Source organism: Typopeltis vanoorti, chromosome 11, assembly GCF_054136105.1.
Source record: "Typopeltis vanoorti isolate ZY-2024b chromosome 11, IOZ_Tvanoo_1.0, whole genome shotgun sequence".
In the NCBI taxonomy this organism is placed as follows: Eukaryota; Metazoa; Arthropoda; class Arachnida; order Uropygi; family Thelyphonidae; genus Typopeltis; species Typopeltis vanoorti.
This window is the reverse complement of record NC_143559.1, coordinates 49,602,016-49,627,395: the sequence shown is the minus strand read 5'-3', so window position 1 is coordinate 49,627,395 and position 25,380 is coordinate 49,602,016. Positions and strand designations below refer to the sequence as shown.

Genomic DNA, 25,380 nt, shown 5'->3' with positions numbered 1-25,380 from the left:
CTAATGTATTGTATACTTTTAGCCTGGTTTGTTGTTGAACTAGGTTTGGTTTAAATGTAGAGTTAATTACACCTGTTGTTATTTTTAAATATTTTGCAATTTTTACATTTATATCTTTTTCATTTTCATATGTGATCATACATCCTAGGTAGTTAAATGAATTCCCCTGTTCTAAGATCTTTTTATCTATTACTATTTTAGTTCTTGCTGGATCTTGTCCTTTAAAGGCCATAGTTTTTGATTTTTCTGTTGATATTATCATACCATACTCTTTGGATATCTCATTTAGATTTAAAATAGCTTTCTGTAAGTTATCTTCAGAATTTGTTATTATTATTTGGTCGTCGGCAAAGAGGAGAGTGTTTAGGTTAACTGTAGGTGAAAGTTTAATTCCTTGATGTAAATTTTTACTCCATTTTATTATTATTTCATTTAAGTAGATATTAAAAAGAGTTGCTGAGAGGGGACATCCCTGTCGGACCCCTTGGTTTATCTCTCTTGTATATGATAGCTCGTGATTTAATCTTATTTGTATTTGATTATTTTCATATATACTTGTGGTAGCTTTTAGGATATTATTTGGTATTTGTCTTTCTTTTAATATGTTAAATAATATGTTTCTTTTAACTTTGTCAAATGCTTTTTCAAAGTCAATAAATGCAATTTGTGTTTCTAAATTATATTCTCTTCTTTTCTCTGTTATTAATTTTAAGCAAAAGGCTGGGTCTATACATGATCGTCCTTTTCTAAATCCATTCTGTACTTCTAGAATAAAGTTTTCGGAATATTTCATTAGTTTGTTATTTAAGATTCTGCTATATATTTTGTAAAGGAATTTAGTATACTGATACCTCTATAGTTTTTATGGTCATCTCTATTACCTTTCTTAAAGATAGGTATTACAATTGCTTTTTTCCATTCTATTGGGGGGATGCCAGTTGAGTAAATTTTATTTAAAAATAATAAGAGTTTTTCTTTGAATTTTGTTCCTGCATATTTATATAGTTCTGAGCCTAGCTTATCTTCTCCAGGTGATTTTCCGTTTCTTGTTTCTTTCAGGCTGATTTCTAATCAGCAAATAAGTTAAATAAATATTAAGTATTTTCGTATTCTTCTTGTTTTGTGAATTAAAATCATTAAAATTAATGAAATATGTTGTTCATTACAGTGGTATTGTGCAGTTTTTTTTCTCCATTAGGCCTACAGCTAGCTTTTGTATCTAGAGTTTTCATAGGGATCCTTATCATCTTGTAATCTTTCAGTTATCTCAGCAGTGTATCAAAGTAGGAGCATCTCTGAACTAGTGACAGAGCTAACTGAATTAAAAACAATCACATATACATAAATTTTTTCCAAATTGAAATTTTTATGTCCTAAATAATCTTAGTTTTCTTGATTAATCTTAATTCATGTATTATTTCTAGTTTGGTAGGTCTTCTTTTACTTTAATTCTTCCTGACATTATATTAGTTTCAGATTACTTGTAATTTAGCTGAATAAAAATTAATTGTTAGTTTATTTAAATTTATTGTAATACATTGGAGTGAGTGAACTGGAGAAACTGTTGACAGATGGAAGAGCAGTGTATCATGTAAGATTTCAGAATTAACTCCCCAACCAGCCATGACATCTATAGATGTCCAGCTAAATCTGGATACAATTCTGTGACACATATTAAATAACATGGATAAGAAGCACATGGTCTCACTATTTCATCTGCCTTAGCCGGTAGGAGGTTAAGAGATGAAGTGAAACATCAGGAGAGGTATTGAAGGGAGTGCTTGGCAGTGGAAACAGTAGTGGTGTGAGAGATGAAGAGAGAATGGGAATGCAAGAGGAACAGGAAAATAGGGGAAGCCCAGGTGGATACAGAGATGGCATAGGGATAGTGGATTATTGGAGTAGTAGTGAAGGTATGTATGGGGATAATCAGTATAGAAATGGAATAGATCAGGATGTATGTGGGTGGTGAAGTTGAGACTGAGCAGATATATATAGTAAGCAGTAATAAAGGTGATTGGACAAGGGCAGGTGTGGTTAGTAGAATCACAACCAGCAAGTGACTTGGGTAGGATTGATTATAGACTAAAAGTGAACTGCTATGCTTATTTACAAATGCCAAGAGTATCAGAAATAAGGGAGATGAAATTGTTTCACTAGGTGAGCTTATTTGTCCCAAAATCATTGGAATAATTGAAACATGGTTGAATGAAGATGATATCCTAATTGGAATTGAAATATGAAGGGCACAGTGTTTTTCAGGAGAATGCAAAAGACAAGAAGGGAGGGTGAATGTTACTAATGTAGCAGGGGAATCATGTTGACATAACATAACATTGGAAAGAAATAGTGGCAATGGTTTTGAGGCACCTGACAGGAAGAGCTATTTAGTTGGATGTTACTATAGACCAAAGAATGTAGAGGACAGCGATGAAGAAATGCATAAGCAACTTCAATTAGTGAATAAGGAGAGTGTGATTATTATGGATGATTTTAATTATGGTAGTAATGATTGGAATGAAGAGAGAGTATTTGAGAATAAGGAAAATGAATTAATAAGCAACCTGCTCCTGCCATTGCACCAGACTCATAAATTCACCTAGTCTTCACCTAAAATCAAGAAACTCTTTCTGGTCCATGGACAAACTCTCTTCATCTGCCTTACCATCAACACCTGAGTGGAGCAAACATTGGTCCGACAATCTTCCAGCAAATAGCTTCCTGGTTGAAGATCCCTGTGCTCTGCAGCCTGGTTTTGCTCTTCCTAGGAAGATTTAGTCATCTATCAACATTATCAGAACTAACTAGGGCAGATGTGGCTAACTACTACAGAAATGGAGACTGTCAAACCACCCTTATTGTGACTGTCTCCCCGTGGCCCAGATAATCATCCATATTGTGAATGACTGTCTAAGGTGCCAATTTCATGGTGGTGGTCTCCAGGACATTGATGAGTTGACGAATGAGGCCTGAATTGGCTTTCTGGACTGGACATTGACCTGTAGCTGCTTTGTATTTCTTTTGCCATAAGAATAAATAAATAAATTTTCAACACTCTTGTTTGCACTCTCTCCACTGTATCAGAATCACAACAGAAACCAGGAGACCAGAACCGTGCACAGTAGTCCAAGTGAGGTTTTATCGAGGCCTTGTAAAGAGTCAAAATGGCATCCTTATCTTCACATGTGAAAGTTTGTTTCAGCATTGCAATTTTCTTTTGAGTTGTATTTGCAATCTTTGCTACATGGCCCTGAACTTCAACTTGCTATCTACTATACAATCCAAGATCCCGAGCCTGATCAGTTTCTTCAAGCATATTCCCACCAGTATAATACGACATTGGATATCTATTCACGCCAAAGTGCAAGGCTTTGCATTCACTGACCATGTCAGTAAATGCAACTGATATCCATTTTCCCATGCCCACAATTCCAGCCTATTCAAATCATTTTGCAAGTACTGCATATCAGAAGTATTTCTGATTACCCTAGCTATCTTTGCATCATCAGGAAATAGCTGTATGTTACTTGTCAATTCCTTCCCAAATCATTAATGTATAGATTGAATAACATTGGACAAAGGACTGATCCTTGTAGTATACTACTAGTTTTTTATTTTTTTTATTTATTTATTTTTTATTAATCTTTGTACTGATAATGGGCAGTACTACCCTTACATCTCATCCAGACTTGATATAGGCTTAAGCCTTTACAAGTGTTTTACCCTATGCCTGTTCTAGTTATCATTGTAGCCATTCTCTGGTGGCAACGCCATTCCACCAGTGTGCCCTGTAGGGCCCTCAAGGAAAGAACTGTTATATTCTTCTGCGTAAGTCCAAGCTGTTTTAAGTCCTTATAACTATCTACACTTCATATGCCATGTAAAGAGATGGTGCCGCTGGTAAACCTCGGAGTTGCCCCATGCTCCTTCTGTATCATACTAACTAGATCTTTGTTATTTTTTTAGTAGTTTTACTTTATTATTATGGCTATAGGCTAGTGGGTGCCCTGTTCCTACCACCTGGGCATCAGCTGCCCAAACGTCACCATCTCTTTTAACCACTAAGTCTAGCTTACACAAATCTGCAGAGGTCCTATAATGTGGTTCCACTGGTCTCCCAACCGTTGTTCTTAAAGCAGTTGTTCAGAATGGAGACCACGGCATCATGCCTCCACACGTGGACTCCATGGGTGCAGAAGCAACACTGGGCTATATGAGACAATGTCTCACTGTAGTGGCAGCCAGCCCTACAGTTTGAGTTGTCACTACCCCATCGAGCTGTGTGGGCTCAAGTAGGCAGGGCATTGATCCTCGTCCTGATAAGGTCAATATACTCGAACCCAGGGAGTTGTCTGGTGCCATCCCTTACCCAGTCATGATGGGGAGGCACCAGATATAAGGAGCACCATCTACAGAACAGTGCAACAGAGATGCCCACCTCTTGTGTTCTGCAGGTGCTGACTCAATTAAGGTACTTTGATAATGGGACCAGCCTTTAGCCCACCTATAGTCTTCTTGTATTAATGGGCTATAGAAAGCCTCTCCCCGTGTGGGACACCTGTAATCCCCATTGGGCGCGTCCCCTGGTGGCAGATCGGGGATTGCTCATCATAGTTTACTATGAAGGGTAGGAGGGAAATAAAATACCTCCTGCGGACCAACAGGATAGCAATTCTCTCATAGGCCGGTCTGGGGGCTTATGAGAGAATTGCAGAGAGAAGAGTGGTCCCACCACCAGACTTGGGTGCTGAAGGCTAATCCTCTACATACCTTAAAATTTCTTCCATTAAAAGAAATAACAAAGAGATAGCCGAACTGCCTAGATGGTTAATGACAAAGCGAGGAAAAAGGTACATGAGATAGGGAACATTAAAAGTCTACATGGAAAAGAAAACGAATTAATAGATGAATTTAAAAAATCAAGATTCGATCTGCTAGCAGTCACAGAAACAAAAAAGAAAGGTCAAGGTTGCCAGAAAATGAAAAATGGACATATTCTTTTCTATTCAGGGGTCAACCCAAGAGAATGGGGAAAACAAGGGGTAGCTAGTATAATTAAACCAGATCTCAAAGAATATATTACTAAATGGCAACTAATAAATGAAAGGTTGTTGACAATCACTATAGATTTTAAACCAGATAACCAAGTATTCACTGTGATTGTTGCATACAGCCCAAATGATAATGCTAATAAAGAAATTAAAGATGAATTCTTCGAACTCTTACAAAAAACAATTGAAGAAGTTCAAGGGCATATTATACTACTAGGAGACCTTAATAGCTGGGTAGGGAATCAAGTAGATGAGGAAACGAAACAAGTGTTGGGATCACAAGGAGAAATAACCCGGAATAATAACGGAGAAAGAATAATAAATCTTTGCCTTACAAATAATTTAGTAATAGTGAATACTATGTTCAAGCATAAAGAAATCCATAAGTTTACCAAGGAAGAGCCCAGTGGAAACAAAAAATCTATAATTGACTATGACATCATAAGCAGATCGTACTGGAAGTATACAAAAAATGCAAGAGTCTATAGAGGTCCTGAAATAGGCAGTGACCACTACTTATTAGTATTGGAAACAATCCATAAAATAAAAGTTGAAAAATGTAGAAAAAGTAGCAAGGAAATAAATGTTAAAATAAAGAACTACAGACTGAAGAAAGAAGAAACAGCCATTGAGTATAAAAGTAAAAGAGAAGATGAAAGAAATAGAAAAAGAGATATATGAAGACCAAGGTGTAGAAAGCCTATGGTACAGGTTCAAAACACTTCTAGAAACAAGCAAAGAAATTTGTGTTGCATCCTTAAATAATAAACAGAAGAAACATAAAACACCCTGGTGGACAACTAAAAGAAGAAATTAAAAAGAAAAAGCAATTGTGGAAGAGATATATAACATCAAAGCTACAGGTTGATAGAGAAGCATACAACAACCAAAGAAATAAAGTTAAAACCTTAGTGAAAGAAGAGAAAATAAAATGCTGGGAAGACTTCGGACATACTTTAGAACAAAATTTTAAAGGAAACCAAAAACTCTTCTATAATGTTTTAAGAAGAATGAGGTCAGACGCTTTCAAAAAAATAGAAGCATGCAGGATCTTATCTTCAGTCTTAGACAAATATCAGAGAAAACATTGGAATATTACTATTATTACGGGCAACTCCAGGGAGTCATTAGACTCATCGAGGGAGGCCCGAAATCATATTCATCACAACTATTCAACATTCATACAGTATCTATCATACCTTGCCTTAAACTCATTCACTATCACAGCATCCACCACAGACTCAGGGAGTGCATTCCACTCATTCACTACTCTAAAAGTAAAGAACCCAGCTCTAACACCTTTACTAACCACACTTTTGCCCAGTTTCCATGGATGTCCCCTAGTCCTCCCACAACCAGCCCTGTTCTCAAAAATATCTTCTGAATTAATTTTATAGAAACCCTTCAGTAATTTCAATGTCTCAATCATATCTCCCCTCCTTCGGGTATCAACCAATTTTTCCAACCCACAAATCCTCAACCTGTTCTCATAAGGTTCATTCCACAGACCTGCTATCATCTTGGTCACTCGCCTCTGGATCCTCTCCACCTCCTCCCCATCAAGAAGAAACCTAGGTGACCAAATCTCGGCACAGTAGTCGAGATGGGGTCTTATCAAGGCTCGATACAGAGGAACAATAACCTGCTTGTCAATGTATTCTTCAGCAACCAAGTGATTTGATGAGCTGATTTGGCCACTTTTGCAATGTGTCTACTAATTTTCAATTCCTTATCCACGAACACTCCTAAATCTCGTGCTTCTTCAATTTCCTGGAGCACAGTTCCACCAATGCAGTAAACTGCCGCCAATCTTTTCACCCCAAAATGTATAACCTTACATTTTGCCACATTAAATTGACATCTATTCTCCTTAGCCCAGACCTCCAATCTATCCAAATCATCCTGCAAAATTTTGACGTCATCTGCATTCACTATTGCCCTACCCAACTTCGCATCATCCGCAAACAAATCAACTGTTCCTCTCAGATCCTTTCCTATATCATTAATGAACAAATCAAACAGCAGTGGTCCAAGAACAGATCCTTGTGGCACACCACTAGTCACAGGCCGTCTTGTGGACTCTACTCCTGAGTAAACCACTCTCTGATATCTCTCTGTCGACCACCCTCCTATCCATCTCACCAACCCTATGTCCATCCCCATATGCTGCAATTTACTGATTAGAATTCCATGTATCCTGTCAGAGACCTTAGCAAGGTCCAGTAGAATCACTGTAAACCCATTACCCTTATCCAGTTCAGCCGTCACTGTGTTATAATACGTGAGCAAGTTACTGAGGCATGACCTACCCTTCACAAAACCATGCTGTCCCCGATACTGTATCCCATTTTCTTCTATCCAGTCTTGTATTTTCCTCTTGACTATTTTCTCTAAGACCTTGATAATGATTCCTGTTATGCTGATTTCCCGGTAATTTTCAACATCAGCCTTGGAACCACCTTTGTGCAGCGGAACTATTTTCCCCTCTTTCCACCCCCTTGGGCTGACCCAGACCCGAGGCTCAAATTAAACAAAATGGTCAAGGGCACTGACAATTCTTTAGCCGCTTCACGTACGACACGAGCTGGTATACCATCCAATCCCACAGATTATTGACATTGAGGTTCTGTAATAGACTAGTTACCTCTACTTCATTCATCACAATTCCAGTATAAGCTGTTGGTTCTTCCATTCCTGCAAAGTCACCACCTGGCTGATATACTCTTGCAAAGTGCTCGCTCAGTAATTCCACAATATCGACTGATTCGGTTACCTCCCTACCCTCAGCATTTTTTAAGATCATTCTACCATGAGCATTTTTCCTTTTACTTGCAACATATTGAAAAAACTGTTTTTGGGATTCTCTTTAGCCTGCATGGCCAATTTTCTTTTGTAATCTGCTTTTGCTTTTCTTACCACCATTGTTACCATCCTGGCCTGAGCTTTATACTGTTCCTGCGCCTGATGGTCACCTTTCTCCTTAAATTCCCTCCACAATTGTTTCTTTTTTTGCAGCTCAAGCTTAATAGTGTTATTCATCCATTTAACCCCTACTTGATTTATTATTCGGACTCTTAGTATACAGTCAACCATTGCCTCCTGCAAACAGTTCTTAACCACCTCCCATGCACTATCACATCCAGCCCTTGCAGTTTTACATGCCATGGCACTGAGCCAGCCACACACCTAAGCTTGTCATACTTACCAGCCCGGTAATTCCACATGTACCTTGTCTTAATTGTAAATTCCACTCCTTTAGCCACCTCCCAAGTCATGACCTTATGGTCACTCTCACCAATTGGTGGCAACATGGTCATGTTCGTTACAGCCACATTCTCAGTTGCAGTTACAAGGTCCAGCACTCTCTGCCCCCTGGTATTTTCTACTACATGTTGCCGTAGATAGTTGTCCCTTAATAACCGCATAAAATCCAATTCCTTCCTCCTATGTGCCCTCTCCTCTTTCCAGTCAATGTTACCATAATTGAAATCACCCATGATAATTACCTCCTTCCACTCATTTCATCAATTTGTTTATGCATACTATCTCCACCATCTATTCCATCACCTGGTCTGTAGCAGCACCCAACTGTATATTTTATTCTGCCAGTCTAAATCTCACACCAAACAGCCTCAAATGTGCTCTGGAATATGGAAAAGAACTGCATGCATGTTTTATAGCTTTTGAAAAGGCCTTTGACCGAGTTCCCAGACACTTAATTACTATTATTACTATTATTACGGGCAACTCCAGGGAGTCATTAGACTCATCGAGGGAGGCCCCAAATCATATTCATCACAACTATCTGACATTCATACAGTATCTATCATACCCCGCCTTAAACTCATTCACTGTCACAGCATCCACTACAGACTCAGGGAGCACATTCCACTCATTCACTACTCTAAAAGTAAAGAACCCAGCTCTAACACCTTTACTAACCACACTTTTGCCCAGTTTCCATGGATGTCCCCTAGTCCTCCCACAACCAGCCCTGTTCTCAAAAATATCTTCTGAATTAATTTTATAGAAACCCTTCAGTAATTTGAATGTCTCAATCATATCTCCCCTCCTCCGCCTATCAACCAATTTTTGCAACCCACAATTTTTGCAACCCACAAATTTCTTTAATGGTTGCCATTAATATGGCAACCATTAAAGAAAAACAACATACAAGATAACTTAATAGCAGCCATACAAAGCCCCTACAAAAGTAACAGAAATTATGTAAGAACCTGTAATAATAGATCAAAAGAATTTGAAACAAATGTAGGAGTGAGACAAGGCTGTATCCTCGCCCCTCTTCTCTTCATTATAGTAATGGTTGAAATTTTAAAGGCATGCCAAAAAATTCCACTTAGGATACAGAGAACAGAATGAAACCAGGATTTTACACATGGCTTTTGCAGATGATGTAGTGATTCTAGCATATACAGCTGAAGATCTGCAGTACAACATCAACATTTGGTATGAAGAAACAAAGAAAAGGAATATGACCATAAATATAAATAAAACTAAAACAATGATCATATCTAGAAACCAACATAACACATAATAAAAATAGAGAACCATCAATTGGAACAAGTCCACTCCTTTAAATACTTGGGATCATATATACAAGAAGATGGTAGACTAGACACAGAAATTAACAGCAGGATAACTGGGAGAACAAAGCTGTTCTATACAATGAAAGGCCCACTCCTAGATAAGAAAGAAGCCACCCAGAATACCAAAATGGCAGTGTACCGTTCAGTGTTTCTACCAACATTAACATACAGTTGTGAGTCTTGGTGTTTAACAACAGGAAACAGAAATAAACTACAAACAATTTAAATGAAATATCTTAGGAAAATGGCACAAAAAATAAGACTAGACCGAATAAGAAATCAAACTATAAGAGACAGCCTTCAAGTTGCACCTCTGAACCAATTCATAACACAAGCCCAAATGAGGTGGCTTGGGCATCTTAATCAAATGGAAGAAGGAAGAATAGCAAAAACTCTATACAAAAGCCAGAAAATAGGAAAAAGAAACACCTGTGGTGCTTTCATAATTAGAAGAAACACACGTATAAACCACAGTGAAAATTATTTAATTGTAAATATTTCATCCTAAGTATCTTAGGACATCATCAGTACAGTATTTAAACAAAAATTAGGAATAACATACAGTTAGGGCGCATGATTACAATAGAATCTCACGAAAATGTGCATAACGTGCTAAAGTAGTACAAAAAAAAAAAAAACCATTAATTATTTAACACAGTTTTGTATGATAATTTCCCATACTTTAGGAATAGTAAGAACGTCGTTGCGGTTTAGGTTTGGTTTGTGTAGTAGGGCTTCAGAAGTTTCTTTGTATAAACGTTCATGTTTAAATATAGATCTATGTAAAAGTTTAGCCTTTTCCCAATGGATCCTATGGTTTGGATTTTCAATTCCGTGTTGAGAGAGGCCAGATTTCTGTGGTTTAAGAAGACGAACTTGGTCTTGATGTTCCGAGATGCATTTCTGAACAGACCTACCTGTCTGTCCAAAGTAAGATAATTTGCATGAGCATGGAATCTCATAAACACCAGGTAACATCAAGGGTGAGAATTTGTCCTTAGGAGAAGGTAATAAGTTGTAAATTTGGTTGATAGGTTTATAAGTAGTGGCAAAATTGTATTTCTTCATAATTTTAGAAAGACGTTCTGAGATGCCTTTAACGTAAGGTATTACAGAACTAGAAACAGATTTGTCAAATACGTTAAATCAAGAATTGCTACAATTAATTATAACTGTCTCAAAGAATTCGGGAAAAAAAGCTTTTGATAAAAGCAATAGTGCTCTACATATTAAATACCTTAATCTATTAAATCGATCAAAAAAGATCACTAACAAATTACCAACGGAAAAATGGGTTGTCAAATTATCTAACCGTCAACTAACAAAAGATGAATTAAATGTTCTAGCAAGAGGCCATAAATTTGCGATTTCACCAAAGTGTTTCCCATATTTAGACTTTATACATAATATAGAAAGAAACATCAAGCATCTCTCCAGTATTGAAGCCAACAAACTTCGTTTCGAAGTAGCTAAAGTGATCTACAATGCCAAACCTTCAGAATTAAATACCCCACCGTCGGAATTGAAAGCTATTATTTCCTTAAAACGTAACAAAAATTTAATCATTACTAGAGCTGATAAAGGAAATACCACTGTGGTTCTTGATACCAATTCATATGACCGAAAAATTAATTTACTTCTTCGAGATCGTAATACTTACTCCAAATTGGATTTTGATCCTACGAATCGTCAACTCAGAAAATTAAATAAGCTACTTAATGAAACTTCCTCCTTAGATGAAGAAACAATCAAAAAACTTAAGACATACCATGCAAGACCTCCTAGAATTTATGGCTTACCTAGGCTACACAAAACTAATGTTCCACTTAGACCTGTCGTAGACTGTATCGGCTGTCCAACGTACAAGTTATCAAGATTCTTATCTAACCTTCTCCGCCCTCACATAGGCCACTCATCTCTTCAATCAAAAATTCTAATGAGTTTCACACAAAAATTAAAGACATTCAACTATCAAAAACTGACTTGTTAATCAGCTTTGACATTGTCTCCCTCTTCACTAACATTCCCCATAAAGAAATAATAGAATTACTAACTCAAAAATTTCCGTCTGATATAGTTGAATTGTTCAAGTTTGTTATTGCATCAGGTTACTTCACCTGGAAAGGTCAAATTTACAAGCAAGAGGAAGGAACAGCAATGGGATCTCCTTTATCACCAAACCTAGCAAATTTGTTTCTAGAACACCTTGAGGAAAAAATATTCACTTTTGAACCCAAACCAAAAATTTGGCTAAGATATGTCGATGACGTATTTGCAGTATGGAATCATCCCGAACCTGAATTACAACTGTTTCTAGATAAAATTAACCTTCTTCATCATCGCATCAACTTTACTTTAGAAAAAGAATCTCCACAGGGTATCTCTTTTTTGGATTTACACATCAAAAGAAAAGAAGACGGTTCCATCGCCACTTCCGTCTTTCGCAAGCCTACATTCTCAGGTCGCTACATTCACAATTCTTCTGCTCATCATCCATCTCAGAAATCTGGCATTATTAAATCACTAGTTTCCAGAGCACACAAATTCTGCTCCTCTGAAGAATCTTTAAACCAGGAATTAGAAGTTATCAAAAATATAGCCATCCTAAATGGATATAATCCCAAAACAACTCAAAAAATCATTAGTCACTTCTGCATACATCAAACCAGACAGGAAGTGCATAGGATTCCCATACCTTACATTAAAGGCATCTCAGAACGTCTTTCTAAAATTATAAAGAAATACAATTTTGCTACTTATAAACCTATCAACCAAATTTACAACTTATTACCTTCTCCTAAGGACAAATTCTCACCCTTGATGTTACCTGGTGTTTATGAGATTCCATGCTGATGCAAATTATCTTACTTTGGACAGACAGGTAGGTCTGTTCAGAAACGCATCTCGGAACATCAAGACTACATTCGTCTTCTTAAACCACAGAAATCTGGCCTCTCTCAACACGGACTTGAAAATCCAAACCACAGGATCCATTGGGAAAAGGCTAAACTTTTACATAGATCTATATTTAAACATGAACGTTTATACAAAGAAACTTCTGAAGCCCTACTACACAGACCAAACCTAAACCGCAACGACGTTCTTACTATTCCTAAAGTATGGGAAATTATCATACAAAACTGTGTTAAATAATTAACGTTTTTTTTTTTTTTTTTTTTTTTGTACTACTTTAGCACGATATGCACGTTTTCATGAGATTCTATTGTAATCATGCACCCTAAATGTATGTTATTCCTAATTTTTGTTTAAATACTGTACTGATGATGTCCTAAGATACTTAGGATGAAATATTTACAATTAAATAATTTTCACTGTGGTTTATACGTGTGTTTCTTCTAATTAGTTTATATCATAGTTTTCGATCTCAGAGTTTCGCTTACTGGCTGAAAAACAAAAAGGGATTTTTATCCACTTAATATTGTGGTCCATTCCTGCCCTTCAAATATACCAGCCTGTCTCCATTCAGGAGATTAAAGCAGCTCTTTCATCCAAGTTCTCTGCCTCCAGACCTGATGGCTTTCCTGTATCTAGGCTTCGGAAGGTGCCGTTGAAGATTCTTCAAGACTTAGTGGACATTCTCCTTTCCAGTAAACCAATACCACCATACCTATTTGCTTCAGGAACTATCTTCATTCCAAAGGAAAAAACTTCAAGCTGTGCATCAGACTTTAGACCTATTACCATCTCCTTGTGGTACTTAGACTCTATCATAAAATCTTAGTTAAATGATTTCAGCAACATATACAGCATGATTATAGACAGAGAGCTTTTGTCCCTTCGGACAGCTGTGCCGAGAATATATATCTTCTTTCTTCTCTTCTCTCTGATTCCCGACACCACCTTAAGCTTCTACATATGGCATTGCTGGACCTCTAAAAGGCCTTTGATAGCATCTTCCTTCCTGCTCTCCTTCGAGCGCTGTCTATTGCTGGATGTCCAGAATCCTTTCTTTCCTATGTTATGGAGCTATACTTGGGTAGCTCCATCACTATCACTACAGGGGTCCCGTGCAACTTCTATTCCTGCAGTGTGGGGTGTTCACCAGGGTGATCCTCTATCTCTCCTTTTCTTTAACTGTGTCATAGATGAGTTTCTTCACTCTCTTCCTAGCCATATAGGCTACTCTCTAGGCACTTCTTCCTTTAATGCTATGGCCTTTGCAGACGATCTTGGGCTTGCAGGAACTCCTTGACCGGGCAGTTAACTTCTCTATTCGAGGCCTTTCTATTAATGTAGCGAACTCCCCTCTGATCATGACAAGAGGCTTAAGGTTGAGACTATAGAGTTTTCCCTGCACATGAGGTGGTTGCATGCTTTGACCATCCTGGAAGAGTGGAGATACCTCAGTATCATGTTCACCCCAAAGGGAAGGTCTTCTGTCCCTTCTATCCTAGAAGCTGGGAACTAGCAAAGACTGTTTCTCCTTTCTCACTATCTCCTAGCTCGCTTTTACCACAAGTTGGTGCTTGGTACAACATATATCTCGGTACTGTCCCGAATGGACAGGGCTATCCGTTCAGCCATGAGACCATGGCTCCGACTGCCACCTGACACCCCTACTGCATATTTCCATGGAAGGATGAAGGATGGTGGGCTCAGGGTTCCATCATTTGGCTGATCCCACGCCTGCAGCTGTCAAGAATCGTGAAGTTGGAACTATCTTCTCTTCTTCCCCTATCTGCAGAGAGACTTTCTTCTTCTTCATCTATGATCTCTTGTGCTTTTAAGCATCGAGATTTTGCAAAGAGATTTCCATGCCGTCCTGTTCAAGGCTTGCTGTTTTGCTTCTTTCCAGTTAATTCCCTTATTTTCCAATTTTTCTTTAATTTCCTTTTGCCAACCTTCCTGGGTCTGCCTATGGGTCGGCGAATCCAAGCGTAAGTGACCACTTGGTAGTACCACACCAAGGCAACTCGATGCAAAGGTGGAGCAAGATCCCTCACTATTCTTGATATTTTCTCATAATCTAAAAACATACAGCTCCTAAGAGATGTAATACTGCTTTACATTATGAGGAGAGGTCACTACCTAGACCGGTTTCGACCTTTTTCGAGGTCTCATCAGTGAGTAGCTAGACCTAGAATATCAAAGTTTTTTGGTGAAAAGAACTTACATACCTTCGCTATACAAATGCCAGAAAGGTGTGCTACTATATTGTATTAGTTAATATTATAATTAAGATAAAAAGCCAAACGGCTGTTTTTCTGGCGAAGTTGATAAATTAAATGGATAAAAATCCCCTTTTGTTTTTCGATCTTAGAGTTTCGCTTACTGGCTGAAAAACAAAAAGGGATTTTTATCCACTTAATTTATCAACTTCACCGGAAAAAATAGCCATTTGGCTTTTCGTCTTAAGGACCTCAATATTGTAGGTTGGTCATCATAATCAGGGAGGTGTGGAGGTGGAGCAGAAAAGACTGTACTCCAGAATTTAACAAAATTTAACTTGCATCATCATGTAAGTCTGCTAGAGATGGAGGGGAAGCCATCAAGGATGTTTTGACACATTGCCCTGTATTCTTTTTATAGAAGGCCTGCATAACTGCATAGACCCTCTTCCTCTGCTTCCTATTTGACAAAGTCATTGTAGAATGAGACGTAGGCCGATGTTGACAAGGCATGAAGTGTTAGGAGAATTCAGCATGGAGGTAGTCATTCAACTGATCTGTGATATCCATTCCCAGAAGGTGCATGCGTCTGGATGAAAGATTTTAGAGTTTGATGGTTATATTCCAGAAGAGGAAGATCATCTAGAGATGACGTCAGTCTGAGAATCAAAGCCTCTTCTTCAACAGCAGGATGGAAGATAGAGAGGCAGGGACAGGAGATACTGAGATATCACCTGCCTCTACCTGTGGCGGATGGGCTGCCAATTCTTGAACTAAGGCTTTGTAACTGGCTTTCTGTCTATGACACTTGATGACATCCAAAGATCTTAATGGGAATACCTTAAATAAAGCCTCATTGATTTTCTTTATCCCTCGAGCTGTCAACTTGATATCATGAGTGGCGAGGATCTTTTCTTCTTCGGCAGTCCAACGCACTTTGACACGTTCCATTCTTATTGCAGCATTGACTTTGGCTGGATGTTTTATGGTGCGATGCACGCCAAGGCTGACTGCGGTGGAGAATGCACAATCTCAGACCTGACATATGAAGTATCTGAGATTAGGAACTCTTTGACTGCCGGAACAAGCATGATGAGAACTTGAATAAATGGGTTGATGACAGTCCTTTGCAGAGCTTTCTTTTAACTTTCTTCTTGAGGATGCCACTGTGATGGGTGGCAGGATCACCTCCAAACAAGAAACAGACATATGGATTTACACTCGACGAGTTTCCTGGCTGCAGCCTGTAAAAGTCGGAGCCTTCATCTGATGAGTTATTGCAAGCAAGGAAACTTAACCCTACCAGGGCTGCTAACCCTGGAAGGGAGGAATAGCGTAGCAGGCCAGTCAGTCACCCGAAGGTGTCCGGGAATCGCCCCTAGGAGGCCGTCTACTGCTGCACTTGCAAAGTGTCTCAGGGGATGTGCAAGCCAAGACAACAACACTTCGGATTCCCAAATCTTGCAAACTCGCATCCCACATATACCACTTTTTGATATCTGTCTGTCAGTCATCTTCTTATCCATGCTAATATTTTATAATCCAAGCCCATATTTTCCAATTTATACAACAATTTTTCATGCTTTATCCTGTCAAAATCCTTAGCAAAATCCCAAGTATCATGGTGTATCCATTCCCCTTGTCTAGTTCAGTTGTAGCATTATTATACAATGTGAGCAAGTTGCTAAAACATGATCTTTCCTTAGTAAACTCATGCTGATCATTCCAATGTAGAGATTTACTATCAGCCTATTTCTCAATGCCAGCCCTAACCAATTTTTCCAGAATTTTCACCACCACTCTTGAGATACTGATTGGTTGATTGTTGGATTCATCAGTCTTTGCACTTACTGACATCAATTTTCCCATACCCACAATTCCAGCCTATTCAGATCTTTAGGAAAAAACATTAGGAGACCAGGATATTCATATCATAGGAAACAGCTTGGAGCAATATCATGAATGAGGAATTGAGCAGTAAGGAAATAAATGCTGCTTGGGAAGAACTGACAAAGAAATGCATAACAGAATCAATGTCTGAATGTATTCTGAAGGTCAGAAGGCTGAATACGTTAGGTGTGAAATGGATGAACGAGTGGAATAAACACGAAATCTGGAAGAAGGCGATTCAGAGGCAGCACAAAACAAAAGTGCAGTATAAGCAGAAATTAGCAAATCAGGCCAAGAAAAACCCCTACTGCAGAGGACATAGTCGAAGTGTTCACTGAGCAGTTTATCAGGGTGTTTCTTCCTCAGCATAAAAGCAGAAGCTCAAGTGTAGAGAATGAAATGAATGGAGACAATGGTGAGTGAGCAAGAGGTATATGAGATCAAGAGTCAAGTAAGCTAGATGTCAATAAGGCATTAGGACTTGATGGCATATCGCCATGCATCTTAATGGAATGTTCGAAGGAGTTATCATCATCCTTGCCCTACCTGTTAAACAAGTCTTGCGACAGCACAAGTCCCAAAGGAGTAGAAGGAAGGCAAAATTGTTCCACTTCACAAAGGTGGTGATAAGACTAAGGCAACAAATTATAAGCCAATCTGTATATCTGGAGTTTTAGTTATGGTATTGGAGAGGTTGGTGAGGTGTAGGATACAAAAGTGGGTTGATAACAGTAGTATTCTTTGAGCTTGTTAGCATGGGTTTGTTAAAGGAAGGTTGTATTTTACAAACTTGCTGATGTACTCCAACAAGGTGAGCATGTGTTGGACAAGGGAGATACATATAAGTAGTGTTAAATTTTGCAAAAGCTTTTTGATATATTGTCACACCACAAGTTTATCACTTAATTTAAGCAGATGGGATAGCCATTCACTAGTGATGTGCTGCAAGGGTCAGTTTTGAGACCATTGCTATTTAATTTGTATATGAATTATATTGGGATGGGTTTAGCTGGTGATATAAAGCTATTTGCAGATGATGCAAAATTGGGGATGGTGATAAGGAATTAAGCAGATGTGGTCTTACGGGAGGACTTGAATTGTTTGTACGAGTGGGTGTCAGCACAGAACTGTGAATTCAGTGTTGCAAAATGTAGGGTTCTGAAATTTCTTAGACAACAATGGGATGCCAAGTATACACTTGGCAGGGAAATTTTGGAGGAAGTTGAGGAGATAAGAGATTGGTGTGGTGGTGGACAAGGATATGAAGCTCAGTGGTCACACTGCATAAGTTGTGAAGACTTCACATCAGATTATGGCAATAATGCAAAAGACCTTAACTTGTAAAAACAAAGAAGCTCTGACTCCATTGTATATATAAGGCCTTGATCAGGCACCTCATATGGATTATCATGCATAGATTTGGCCCCCTGATTTTCATGGCAATGAAGATATATTTGAAAGGGTCCAGAGAAGACTGACTAAAGTAATTACTAGTTTTTGGGTTGTGGGATATGAGGACAGATTAAGAGAATGTAATTTTGAAAGCCTCGTGAATAGAAAGAAGAGAGTGCATATCATTGAGACATTTAAGTTGTTAAAGGGTTGTACCATGTTAATGTGAAAGAAATTTTTTGGAGAATGGGAGAAGGGGGTAGAGCAAGGAGGCATACCTGGAAGTTGTATAAAGAGGGTGTGAGCAGAGGCATAAGGAGTAGGTTCTTTGCAATGAGAGTGATTGGTCACTGGATTGTGCTTTGCCTGACATTGTAATGAATTCAGATACATTGAATGAGTATAAAGCACACTTTGATGGGTTTGTGCAATAATTGTCATTGTTTTCCTCCTGCAATGAGAATGAGTCTTTTGATTCCATGGAGGTCTGGTGTTAATAATAATTAATAGTAATAATAATAATTTTTTCTATCATGGCAGTTGGTTATGTTATAACTTTAAGCACTACATTGCACAATTGGAAGAAGAATGGGACATTGCACCTTTTTGACTGGAAAAAGACCTGAATTTGATTCTTGTTATGGGGGTTTGGGATTTAAATGGGCTTTTTCAATTGAAGGCATGTTAGTTGATCTTGTATGGATGTAAAATGTTTTTTTCACCCAGAAACATGGATTTTTCATTCCACATACAGGCAAATCTGCCATGAGAACACATTCAATTTACAGACAAAAAATCCCATTGTTGGTGGACAGTAGTTGGCATTGTGTGTTGATGGTAGTAGTGGTGTCATTGTGTACAGTTGGAGGATTAAGTATAGGGGAGAGTAGAATAGAGTAGAGTGCCCTCCCACACTGAGTTCTTGAACTCCTTTCAGATGACACATAGTAATAATAATGATAATAATAAATAAAAATGATAGTCATGTTGGTTAAAAGCCTAGATAAATTTAACTTACTGTTCAAGTAGATATTTTGTACTATATTTTATGTGCTGTTTATATTCTTAACACAAGCAGTGGCCATATATTATCTACATGTTACAATAGCTCAAAGTTAATTAGTTTATTTCATATTTGATGCTAATGATCTTTTAACAGGATATATTTGCCTATTCCTCCTTTTGCCGCTTAGACCAAAATAACCGTCCAGTTTCAGGACTGATAAATTTCTGCCCTTATCATATGAAGAGGATAAAATATAATGTACAGAAGAGCATATATGTAAGTATATTTTTAATACATGAAGGTTGTAAATAATATTTTAGTGGTAAAGTAATAAATTATCCTGTGACTCATTGAACACTATTTTATATGAATAATGATTAACTATCATTAATAGCTACTAAAGAAATTAATTAATATTATTATTAAACCTCCATGGAGTTGGCAGACTCATCATGGGAGGTTCATTCAACTGAGAACATATTTATCATGCTGAATCTTAAAATCCTTAATCCTCTATCAACAACATATTCCAGTAATGCACTAAATTCACTCACAATTCTCCATCTAAAAAATCTATTCCTCTTCCCTATGCTCTTATATAACTTCTAGGGATGGCCTATAATTATTCTCCTCTCACCTTCTGCCCTTTTTATAATCCTCCTCTGGAGTACTCTGATAAAATCCCCTCACTAACTTAAATGTTGCTATCTATTTATTTATCAGAGAACATAACAAGTGGAAAAGAATTTAGGTGAAGATTCATCTCACTTCACTTTTTAATGTGTTAGGTTCAATGCTTTTTCATTGTGCAACACATATTTTCTCAGGCTAGTTTGTCTCTTTTGGACGAGCCCTACTACTTCTGTGTAACAAGTGACTTACTTTCACTTGAAAAGCTTTTAAGTGAAAAGGTTCTAGTGTTCTAGATGGGAATTGAACACAGGTCTTTCCAACCAAGAGGCATCAATTACACCAACTGAGCTATGGAGATCTAACAGCAAAAAATGTAAAAACTCAATTTTCAAAATTGAGAGGCATTTCAATTACATCAGATTCTATCAAAACAATGGCATAAAATTGTATAAAATAATACTGTATTTAATGTGTTTAATGAATTCAGTACTTATTAATGAATTGGATGAATAAAAATATTAGCCTTACTCTAGAACAGTGGTCGGCAACCTTTTTAATATGAAGGGTGCAATACTGCGGGCGCTATGATGCTCGCCGGCGCTGTGTTGCTGACTCCTCCTGATTTAAATAATTAAACTTAAAATTACAATTGGCATGAATGGTTTTGAAATGTCTTTCTATATTACTTTTTTTAGAAATAGCCACCCTATTATTGCATAATAAACAAATACATTTGCCATTATGACTGATAAAGCTAAGTGCTCGCATCTGATCTGACAGATACGTGTTAATTGTTAACATGAATATTCTTTTTTGTATTCTGATCTGCCTATTGTTTAATTCATGTATATTTCATGTTAATGTAAATAAATGTGTTTTAATTATTTGTTAAAAGAGTGCTTCCTGATTGTTTATTTACAACTGCACTGTTCCTAAAAATGTCGGACTTGTGAGTGGGAAACTAAGTGAGATAGCCGAAGCGTAAAGTTAAGTGCAAAATAGACCACGACTGTTTGTGTAAAGTTTTATTAAAGGAATTTGTGTTAAAGAAAGAAAGAGAGAGAGAGAGAGAAAGAAAGAAATCAACTGGCCGTATTACTGAGTTTAATGCAATTAAAAGTTATTAGTGGCGCAGTCTCAAATAAAAACAAATTTTCTAGTATCCATAGACATAAAACTCGTAGGTGCGAAAGGTAGATAAACATAATAGATTAAGCAAGAAAGATTATGAGAGAGAAAGTGCTCACAGCTAATTAGAATAACGGTACATAAATAGAAATAAACACCATACATTTTACAACTGTATTCTGAATGGTGAACCTATAAAACAAGTAAAATATTTCAGCTATTTAGGCACAATTTTTAGTGAAGATGGTAAATTAAATATGGAAATTGACAATAGAATTAGTAAAACTGGTATGGTAGGAAGTCAGTTGAATAAATTTATATTGAATAAGAAAGAAAGTATTCACAAACACTCATAATAATAATGCTTAATGATAAAACCAGTGGTGTATCTAGAGCTTTTGTCGCCCGGAATGGGTCATGAGTTTGCCGCCCCTCTCAATTCACATCAAAAATACTACGAAAAGTCAAAACGAAGTATATGGAAATAAATTAAAACATTATGTTTATCTTTATCTTAGTTGTAAGTATAGTTGATAAAAACTAATTATTAATCAAGTAATAAAAATTACTAAGTTAATATAAATAAAAGAATCGTCGAAAGATAAAATTGTGTGTCACTTGAAAAGTGCCACCCGGGGTGGACCGTCTCCCCCCACCCCCACAGCTACGCCGTCACGGGATAAAACCAACACCAAGAGAAAAAAAACACATTTATTGAACTCACCAATATTTTGCTGGTTTTCTACCTAGTATCATCAGAGCACACTGATAACTGTGACAGGCACACAGCACTAAACCAAGCAATTATAGAAACAGTTTTAATTGTAACTGATGACTAATGTCCTTACACGGTGTGCTCTATGGATTGGATAACTACAAATTTAATTTAGAGCAGTCCAGCTATTAGATCTTAAAATGATAGCTTCTCATATCTTTGGTAAATTAATGCAGCCTTATTGAGGCAGGGCAAGTGCCTCATAGCTGATGCTAATTCAAAGAATAGTCCGTCAGACCTGTAATGACTTCTGTGTAATATATATTATTATTATTATTTCGGGCTACTCCAGGGAGTCCTTAGACCCATCGAGGAAGGCCCTAAACATCATGTCCACACAACTATTCGACATTCTCACAGTATCTATCATACCTTGCCTTGAACTCGCTCACAGTCATAGCACCCACAACAGACTCTGGCAGCTTATTCCACTCATTTACCACTCTAAAAGTAAAGAACCCAGCTCTAACACTCCAGCTAACCACACTCTTGCACAGCTTCCATAGGTGTCTCCTAGTTCTCCCACCACCAGTCCTGATCTCAAAAATATCCTCTGTATTAATCCTATAGAAACCCTTCAATAATTTGAATGTCTCAATCATATCACCCCTTTTCTGCCTATCAACCAATTTTTGCAACCCACAAATCTTCAACTTGTTCTCATAAGGTTCATTCCACAGACCTGCTATCATCTTGGTCACTCGTCTCTGGATCCTCTCCACCTCCTCCCCATCAAGAAAAAACCCTGTCACCCATATCTGGGCACAGTAGTCTAGATGGAGTCTTATCAAGGCTTGATATAAAGGAACAATAACTTGTTTGTCTCTTCATGTTAAAGTATTTTTCAGCAACCAAGTGATTCGATGAGCTGTTTTGGCCACTTTCACAATGTGCCCCCTGAACTTCATCTCCCTATCCACCAACACTCCCAAGTCCCTGGCCTCATCGATCTCTTGGAGTACAGTTCCACCAATGTGGTATACTGCTGCTAATCTTTTCACCCCAAAATGCATAACCTTACATTTTGTCACATTAAATTAACATCCATTCTCCTTAGCCCATAACTCCAATCTATCTAAGTCATCCTGCAAGACTTTGGCATCTTCTGTATTCACTATCGCCCTACCCAACTTTGCATCATCAGCGAACAAATGAACTGTTCCACTTAGATCCTTCCCTATATCGTTAATGAACAGATTAAACAGCAGTGGTCCAAGAACAGAACCCTGCGGCACACCACTAGTCACAGGCCGTCTTTTGGACTCTACTCCTGAATAAACTACTCTTTGATAACCCTCCATCAACCACCCACCTATCCATCTCACCAACCCTATATCCATTCCCATATGTTGTAGTTTACAGATTAGAATTCCATGTTGTATCCTGTCAAACACCTTTGCCAGGTCCAGCAGTATCACTGTAAACCCATTTCCCTTATGCAGTTCAGCCGTCACCCTGTTATAAAACTTGAGCAAGTTACTGAGGCATGATCTACCCTTCACAAAGCCATGCTGTCTCCTGTACAGTATCTCATTTTCATCAATCCATTCCTGTATTTTTCCCTTGACTACTTTCTCCAAGACCTTGACAACGACTTCTGATATGTTGATCGGTCGGTAATTTGCAACCATAGTCTTGGATCCTCCTTTATGCAGTGAAACTATTTTCCCCTCTTTCCATGCCTTCGGGACTAAATTAGACCTGAGATTCATATTAAACAACATGGTCAAGGGCACTGATAATTCCTTAGCCGCTTCACGCAAGACCCATGCCGGTATACTATCCAATCCTACAGATGTATTCACATTAAGGTTCTGTAATAGACTATTCACCTCCACTTCATTCATCACAATTCCCGTATAAACTAATGGTTCCTTCATTTTTTCAATGTCACCACCTGGATGATATACTTTTGCAAAGTGCGTGCTCAGTAACTCCACTATATCGACTGGTTCAGTGACCTCCTTACCATCGTCATTCCTTAAAATCATTTTGCCACGTACAGTTTTTTTCTTGCTTGCAGCATATTGAAAGAACTGTTTGGGATTCTCTTTTGCTTGCATAGCTAGTTTCTTTTCATTATCATCTTTTGCTGTTTTTACCACACTCGTTACCCTTCGTGCCTGCACTTTTTACCATTCGTGTGCCTGCAGGTCACCCCTTTGTTTAAATTCCCTCCACAGTTGTTTCTTTTTTTGCAGCTCAAGCTTAATGGTGTTATTCATCCATTTAACCCCTACTTGTTTTACTGTTCGGACTCTAGGTATACAATCAGCCATAACCTCCTGTAAATGCTCCTTGACCACTTCCCATGTTCTATCGACGTCCAGCCCTTGCAGTTGTACATGCCATGGCACTGATTCAAGTAATCACCTAAGCTTGCCATACTTGCCAGCACTGTAATTCCACATATACCCTGTCTTAATCAAAAATTCCACACCTTTAGCCACCTCCCAGGTCAAGACCTTATGATCACTCTCATATGATTTTCCTCCATCTGATCCTATGTGAAGGAGTATCCAGAGCATGGTCTGCCAATCCCGACTTGCCAAACAGATGATCTCAGATGTAATTTTTATGTTCTTTAAGTTGGATTTTAACTGATTTACTAGTCTGTCCATAGTAGGCTAACTTGCAGGCACAAGGAACTCTATACTCTTCAACAAGTATGGTTGCATTAATTTCCAAAAGATCTGGGAGACTATTGTTTAAAGATCTAATAGCCAGATTGCTCTAAATTAACTTTGTAGTTATCTGACCCATAGAGGGCACTGTGTAAGGACATTAGGTATCAGTTAACATTTAAATTGTTTCTGCAATTACTTGGTTTAGTGCTGTATGCTTGTCACAGTTATTATGCTTTGATGATGCTAGGTAGAAAACTGGTGAAATATTAATGAGGTTAATAAACATATTTTTCCCCTCTTGTTAAGCATTATTATGAGTAATGAATAGCACCTCAGCCTTTCTTCACATAGTCAAAACACCAAATTTGGTTGGCCAAGTGGTTAACGTATTTGCTCTCCAGTCCAAAAAGGCTGCGGGTTCGAATCCTGCCATGGGCATAGATGTTTGTGTTTGTCTGTGAAAATACTGGTGGTGGTGGTCAGTGGTAGATGGCATTGGTGTAGATGATGAAGGTAGTTGCTGTTGGAGAATTGTAGAGTAGGTGCCTACCTTTGATGAGTCTTTGGACTCCCTGGAGGTGTTACTTAATAATAAAATTATCTGTGTAAGACATATTGAAGCCATTTTAACTTATGGACCTGAGAGCTAGGTTAGAAATAAAACACTTGGTTAAAGACTGGAGACCTCTGATATGAGAGTTCTGAAAAAGATTAGTGCAATGAACAGAGCATCAATGGCAGTATCCATTAAAAATGAGGCTATTAGGAAAGAGTTGCCATTGTTAGCATTCAGGAATGTGTTAGTAGCACTAATGTGTGGTCTAATAAGCACTAATAAGTGCCTTAAAAGATAAAAATATAAGATATGATAATATTGGAGTCTTGACAGGTAACAGATTGGAAGAAATTTGGAGGAAAATTGTTGATCTGAAGTTAGTAATAGTGTAACTTTTTCATGTAGTACCATCATAATTAACCTGTACATCCCTGAGGTTACATATCAGGAATTTGTTGGCGGTGATGATGATTGTTTCACTTGTGAATAGTAATAATAATAATGAAATACAGAGGAGTGGTCAGCCACCTCTTAGTGTTGTCCTGTGTCAGGTGGCAATGATAGTTTGGCAATATTGTCTGAATGT

At 37.8% G+C, this 25,380-nt stretch overlaps 1 protein-coding gene across 5 annotated transcripts in view; it reads left to right on the top strand.

Annotated features, from left to right (window-relative positions):
* LOC150101564 (ciliated left-right organizer metallopeptidase-like) overlaps positions 1 to 25,380 on the top strand; it is a 332,876-nt gene that overhangs the window by 90,456 nt on the left and 217,040 nt on the right. For all 5 annotated transcript variants that reach the window (XM_090400565.1, XM_090400567.1, XM_090400566.1 and 2 more), the window contains exon 6: positions 19,229 to 19,351. In XM_090400565.1, the coding sequence (XP_090256691.1) occupies positions 19,229 to 19,351 (123 nt within the window). The remainder of the gene's footprint in view (positions 1 to 19,228; positions 19,352 to 25,380) is intronic.